Here is a 7,073-nt window from a genome sequence, read left to right as displayed (position 1 = left end):
CTTTACATTTAATCCATCTCCTGAATGTAGAACTGGGGTTGCTGAATCCCTTAATAGAGATCTAGTTAAAATTGGTGCATGGTGCAAATTATGAGGTATGAATTGAATCCTAACAAAACTCAAAGTATGATTGTAAGTAGGTCAAGGACAGTGGCTCCTTAACATCCGGATCTCGGCATTGATAATGTTTCTTTAACTCTGTATGACTTGAAATTTTAGGTGTGATTCTCGACAGCAAATTTATTTTTGAGAAACACATTAGGTGTGTGTCTTCTTCAATTGCACAAAAATTGGCTTATTGAGAAAGTCTTTTAAGATTTTTGGTGATCAATCTATTCTGAAGAAGTGTTTTAATTCTTTCATTCTACCTTGTTTTGAGTATTTTTCTGCTGTCTGGTCTTCAGCTGCAGATTCTCATCTTAATTTGTTGGACAGAAACTTACGGTCTATTAAATTCCTTATTCCTGATCTAGATATTGATCTCTGGCACCGTCGTTCAATTAGTTCATTATGCATGTTGCATAAGATTTTTCATAAATCTGACCATCCTTTACATTCAGATCTTCCCGGACAGTTCCATCTACTGGGTATGCAGTTAATTCTAATAACCAGGCCTTCTCCATCATGAGACTCAATACTACACAGTATTCTAGAAGTTTTATTCCATCAATGACCAAATTGAGCTATGATCTCCCTAATCGGGTAGTTGAATCGGCAGATCTTCAAAAGTTCAAACTTGCACCAAATGTTTTTAGATTGAACAGGCTGACGTAATTAAGTCCCTTTTTATAGTGTTTATATGAAATATCTGTTTTAATGTTATTACTGTCCTTAGAATTTCATTTTAATTGTTCACTGCTTATCATATAGTTAATTTCCTTTCCTCACTAGGCTATTTTTCCTTGTTGGAGCCTTTGGGCTCACAGCATCTTGCTTTTCTAACTAGGGTTGTAGCCTAACCAGTAATGGTGATAAATCATGTTTTCAATTCCTCAGACGTTTTTCACTTAATCATACTTTCTTAAAATAAAATTTGATGTTTAAGACTTGTATACAATGTATAGCAACACACTAATTGAGCCAAATATAATTGGACTGTAATATTTGTTTTATCATTATTATTATTATTATTATTATTATTATTAGCCAAGTTGGAAAATCAGGATGCTATAATCCCAAGGACTCCAACAGGAAAAATAACCCACTGAGGAAAGAAAACAAGGAAAAGGATAGAATAGTGTGCCTGACCCCTCAAGCAAAAAGAAGGGTGTGGCTGATGATAATACCCATAGGTATTCGATCTAAATCACACTTATTGAACCAACTCAACACCAGTGAAACACAATCGACTTGAAGAAATCTAGTTTCCCGTAAAGCCTTCGTTGTGGTAGGTATACGAAATTGAGCCGACGGTCTGTTTGCTATCCAAGGAGTTATCGTTACGCTTGCGGGGCTTCTCAGCCTCCGACCACCCGACCAAATCTGCCACAGTTTCCGGCAGGCTTCGGCCGTTTGTCTTCGGCAGAAGGAACATCAGCGACCCGGCGACAGTGGCGCAGCTTCCGAATACCGCGGGAGGGACCCACGCGAGGTTTTCCTGCAGGAGTTGTTGCAGTAGAAGAATTTTAGACAGATGGAAATTTCTTTAAAAAGGCAGCTATTGAACAAGGAAATGTATTAATGAGATATGCTAATGAAATAAACTACATATTCACTAAGCCTCACAAAATAAATATTTATGGCACACATCACCCTGAAAATTCACACCCTGTCACACCCATACTGCGTGGCGAATAACCAAACTGATAGCGTACAAGAGATGGCATCTCTGGGGGTTGTGGCTACACAAAGGAACTATAAGCTCAGAAAGGGGGTGACTAGGTGCACTTCCTCAGAGCCTGGTGTACCAGGAATTCCCGTGGCCAACTGTACATCGACTACGACATTATAAAATACCTTTTGGTCATCTTGGATCAGAGACAAAAGTTCTTTAAGATAACATATGTAATTTGAATCATATGATTTGTGTATGAATCATAATTTGTGTATGAATCATAATTTGTGTAATTTCAAAGATAACTATTAGAATTTGAAAATAAAGCCATTTCTCAAGCAAAAAGCACCACAAGGCTTCTTCTTTCTACATAAATCCCACTGTATTGCAAGATTGGCCGCTTGAATAAACTTTTTCTATCAGTTTCTACTCCTTGCACATTCTTCCCCAAGTACCACATCTATCCACCTGATTCACTGACGCCCAGACACCTCCTCCTGTGAGGGGACAAGCTTGCTGCCGCACTCAATAAACGAGGAGAGAGCTTACTGCCTGGTCTAGCCAGCCTAGCATGGAAACAATGGCAAAGCCTAAATAATTAAACATCCATCCATCCATATACCAAAGGCACTTCCCCCAATTTTGGGGGGTAGCCGACATCAACAAAGAAACAACTAGAGTGCGGGGAGCAGTCACTCTCCCCGCAGCTCCATCTCTTTGTTGCTGTCTCACAAGATTTTTTATACAGGAGAGGGGGTTCCCAGCCCTCTCGTCCCGTCCCTTTTAGTCGCCTCTTACGACACGCAGGGATAACGTTGGCGCTATTCTAATTGGTTTTATGCCCCCCGCGGCCACAGGGGGCATAATTAAACATGCGTCAACAAAAATATAGGTATACAATTATAACAAAATTAATTTAATCAATACCGACAAAAGTGGTAAATACACTCCTCTGCAACTAACCACCTCGCGTTTGATTTGTATGCATCCCTTGACAGACAGAGCGTAGCTGTTCAGCCTTGTGAAAGACTGGGAACCTAGTATATTTTATCATTTCACACTACAGTCCATTTCTTTTAGCGATGCATATTTGCACCGACTCGCGGCGGTGCCCTTTTAGCTCGGAAAGGTTTCCTGATCGCTGATTGGTTAGAATTATCTTGTCCAACCAATCAGCGATCCGAAAACTTTTCCGAGCTAAAAGGGCACCGCCGCGAGTCGGTGCAATTATGCATTGCTAAAAGAAATGGACTATAGTTGATATGAGCATCCCAAAGGGCTCAGTGGGATGGCTAAGTGTATAAAAGTAGATGCAGTACAAAATTCTGAAAAAAAAGAAAAAAGAATTGAAGTTGTAGGTTGGGCACCCTGTCCTAGCCCAACACGCAATAAGTATTCCCTTCCAAGCTACCCACTTCAACTGAAGAACTGGCAACAAAGAGGGTGCGGTACTGAAGAACTGGCAACAAAGACGGTGTACCGCACGTGTTTCATACACGCTCAGTTTTGATTTTTTTTTTTTCACTCGCTCGCTCTTCCCTGCACTGTTAATAGACCATCCTGTGTTTTCATGTGAGCACAAGCTTTATCATGTTTGAATTTTTCTTACGCTCTTGCTCGCTAGTCACTGTATATGAACTCGATGATTGTTTAATAAAGTTTAGTTACATTCACCTTGCCTCTCGGTTATCATCTAACGGCTCGCTCACACAATAGCAATAAAAATTAATGCCAAAGATGAAGTTAATGAACAAAGGTAAGAATAAATTATTCTCTCAAATCTGTGAAGGAGCCCATCACGTCAATAATGAATAGATTTTGTGGACTTCTATTCATAATCTATGATTCTAAGCTATAACTAACCAGCAGCCCTGATTATGGTGAGCCCACACATGTAAGAACTAGTAAACATGATACTAATAACAATAAGAGTGGATTTCAAAAATAAATAACTTGCAGATTCATTACTGGCTAGTAAGTTTGAAATTATCACAATGGGTTGCTAAAACTGATTGTAAAAAATCAAGATTTTCCTTAAGACTGTTATTTATGGACACAGGAAAAAGTTCAATTACAACACATGAGTATAAGCTTAGATGCTCTGTACCTGCCTATCAATTGATAGAGCCCGCACTAACTTGTTTTACAGAGTGAGCAGTTAGGAACCAAGAACCTAGGAGGAAACGATCGAGAGGGAGGCAGAGAATCAGATGGCGAGATAAGGTGAGGGATGATATGGAGAGAAGAAGTTGCCTTTGATCGAAGTCTCTGGAGAGGGCTCATCAGGTAACAGACCCCTTAGTGTAGGGATAACATTTAGAAAGAAGAAGAAATTATAAGGATACCAAGAAAAATGAAAAGTTTACAAAGTTTTGCAATGCACAGAACCCTACGAAAAGGGGAGAGAGCACCGTCCGACCAGCATTTTTTGCGCGAATAACTTACCGTGTTCTCGATAATGATAGGAGCGATGCTGAAGCCCACACAAATGGCTAACGAACTAACAGCAGAGCCCCAGGGTCTCAGGGAGGTCGGGTATATCTCAAGCACATATGGGTACATCACCTAGAGCAAAGGTTTACCTTAGGAAGTTTGTGCAAGAGAAAATATCACTAACTCCAACGATTTACCTTCGGAATTTTTTTGCGCAAGAGACAAAATATCACTAAATAGAAGTATTGTGTAAAATATTTTAATAAATTATAGCTTAATTAGCATATGCATAAGTGAAATTAGCCAATGATGTATAACACAATTTTTGAAAGGAACATATTTTCTAATCCACAAGATATATTCCAGTTGTGAGAAAAATATAACACATTCTTTCATGCAAAGACAGTTCACATTTCATTAGAAATAATTCACCTAGCATTTTCTATTCATGATTTTACTTTTGTTATTGATTTCAGAAGTATAGGCCAACTACAAAAGAATAACGACTCAACGAGGGCTTACCACGAAAACTGCACTTATCAGCGTGTAACTGATCAGACTGTTTGCCAAAATCAGCCATTCTGAAATGGAAGAATAAAAATATTTTTTAGTGAGTATGTATACATAAACGTATAGTGTATAGCTTACATTATGTGCGTGTAATGATTATCATTGCTGGCACTCTTCGGTGCATCATTAGGCCTACTCCTCTGCTAGGCTGATTACTGATTTGTACAAATGCCATATAATATACAAGCCCTCATAATAATCATTGATTGATCTTAAACTAGAGGTAAAATACTAAGAATGGTAAATAGTAGAGTAGAATATTATCTAATACTGAAGGCTATAGATGGTGTCTATATAATGAAAGCTCTAGCCTAAATGTAGGCCTATCTTGTGTAAAGACTAGACATGGGTCTATCAATGTGTACAAATAGATTTTGCATATAATTACAGATAATCTAAAATTATAAGAATGAAAATTAAATTCTTGACTCATAATTAAAAACTAAAAACTATGGATTTCATAACAAAAACAACAGAGAAGTTTTTAGATTTACAAAGGTTTCTTTCATGGTAACAAATAGAAGCATTGTTCTAAAACACTATCCTGAACTTACAGTGTTAGAAGACAGCCCAAATGGAAGTAAACTAGCACAGCCAAATAATTCTAACGTGCTCTGCCCACAAGCATGGAGAATGGCCGCACCTATCTCGTAGTTGGTTCAAGTAAACATAACAATAATAGAATATATTATGGGTAATCAAGATACTTTAATATTCACCACAATATGAACAGCACTTCCAGATACAGATTGTCAGAACAGAGGAGCAATGAGATAATGTTTATTTACGAGCGAAGCAAGCCACGGCAAAGACAATTTGAGTAGCGGCCAATCAAGATGCCTTTGGACGGAGCATGTTAAAGATCTTGGTCTGCACCCAGTCGAACCTATTCCAAACCCACCGTTCTCGATGCTTGCCAGCAAAATTCCTGCACTGGCAAGAAGAACACTTCCACAGCTGAAGAGGCATACAATGATTATAGTCCTCCTTTCGAATCTTTTCGCGATCAGGGCTAACACGATGTAAGGAGGTATCTCGAAGACCCCAAGCAACCCCACGTAGAGGAAAGGAGAACTGTGGTTACAGGAAATACATTCATTAACATGACTGTAATACACGAAAGATGTAAAAGAAATTCTTGTTGAAACCTGACCTTATTGCAGGTCTGCCTGAATGCCCTCTTTGTGAAAGGTTGATGTAGGCTTAACTGTACATGTTCTTTGTAATATATTGAAGTCAGTAGAGTGCATTCTTGCCGTGTTAAACTAATTTGTATTTCGTAATTCAATGAAGTTTATGCATTAATACATTCGTGTCTGTACAATTAGCCCATATATTAACTCCTTTAGTATAAGTTCATTCATACCCTCATTGCCAGGACAGCATTAAATATCCTCCCCAGATCCTGAGCCGAGTTATATACAGTAACACAAGCTTCATACATTTAGCATTCTTAATAGACTAGACTTTTTTATCCCTTCCTGTTTCAGTTTTCCTTCTGGTGAAAAACATTTGGAGGTAGTCACAATAGAGTCTATGAATTCAACTCAAGGCAACTTGATTATAATTCATTAATAAGGAAATGTATCCTGTTTTAATACAGGATATGCCTATACCTTTAGCAATTTTCCACCACCGGTGAAAAAGATACGCCTAGTCATATTCTTTACTTTCAAAATATACCAAAATACATTAAAGTGAATAATACATTTTGTTGACGCCCTCACCTGAAGAAATCCGAGTTCAGCGACAATCCTAAGAACACAATTCCTTGTAAAACAGACAGGATCACCACCGTCAGCGTCACCTTTGCCATGATTTTTGTTCTTAGAAGAGCCACAGGGCCAGCCCACCACGTTCCAACACCGTCGTCAAGGCCTAACCCCTGGTTGAAGCTTTTGTAGTCGAGTTTGTTGCCCTCATTTGTTGACGATGCATCTTGATCGTTGCCGTAAGGTGGCTGTGGTGGCGGAACATTACTGCATTGAGTGTCATTATTGGTTGACGACCCAGTTTGAGTGTTGCCTGAGGGTGGTTGTAATTTTGGGCTATTACTATTTTGAACTTCCTGGATCTGATTTTGTTTCTGGGGTTAAATGATGGATGGAAACCTTGGTTAGTGTCTATTTAGTGATGGCTTAAAAGGAGAGATTACATCATGCAATAATAGGGTGTATATGGAAAAATAAGTCGACAATTTCAACTTTATTCAGGCATCAGAGTCTATTCATGTATACATAGTGGTATGACTAAAGTTGAACTATGATCAAGTTATTTCTGACCGATTATGTTAAAG

General features: G+C 38.5%; 1 protein-coding gene across 2 annotated transcripts in view; it reads right to left on the bottom strand.

Annotated features, from left to right (window-relative positions):
* Nucleotides 1–1,104: 1,104 nt before the first annotated feature.
* LOC137625276 (organic cation transporter protein-like) overlaps nucleotides 1,105–7,073 on the bottom strand; it is a 42,485-nt gene continuing 36,516 nt past the window's right edge. For both annotated transcript variants that reach the window (XM_068356077.1, XM_068356076.1), the window contains exons 8-12: nucleotides 6,505–6,863; nucleotides 5,679–5,851; nucleotides 4,730–4,788; nucleotides 4,220–4,339; nucleotides 1,105–1,597 (exon numbers count right to left, since the gene is read on the bottom strand). In XM_068356077.1, the coding sequence (XP_068212178.1) occupies nucleotides 1,361–1,597; nucleotides 4,220–4,339; nucleotides 4,730–4,788; nucleotides 5,679–5,851; nucleotides 6,505–6,863 (948 nt within the window). In that variant the 3' untranslated portion in view covers nucleotides 1,105–1,360. The remainder of the gene's footprint in view (nucleotides 1,598–4,219; nucleotides 4,340–4,729; nucleotides 4,789–5,678; nucleotides 5,852–6,504; nucleotides 6,864–7,073) is intronic.

Source organism: Palaemon carinicauda, chromosome 32 (genome assembly GCF_036898095.1).
Source record: "Palaemon carinicauda isolate YSFRI2023 chromosome 32, ASM3689809v2, whole genome shotgun sequence".
Lineage (NCBI taxonomy): Eukaryota > Metazoa > Arthropoda > Malacostraca > Decapoda > Palaemonidae > Palaemon > Palaemon carinicauda.
The sequence above is the reverse complement of the archived record's forward strand: the minus strand, read 5'-3'. Positions and strand labels throughout refer to the sequence as shown.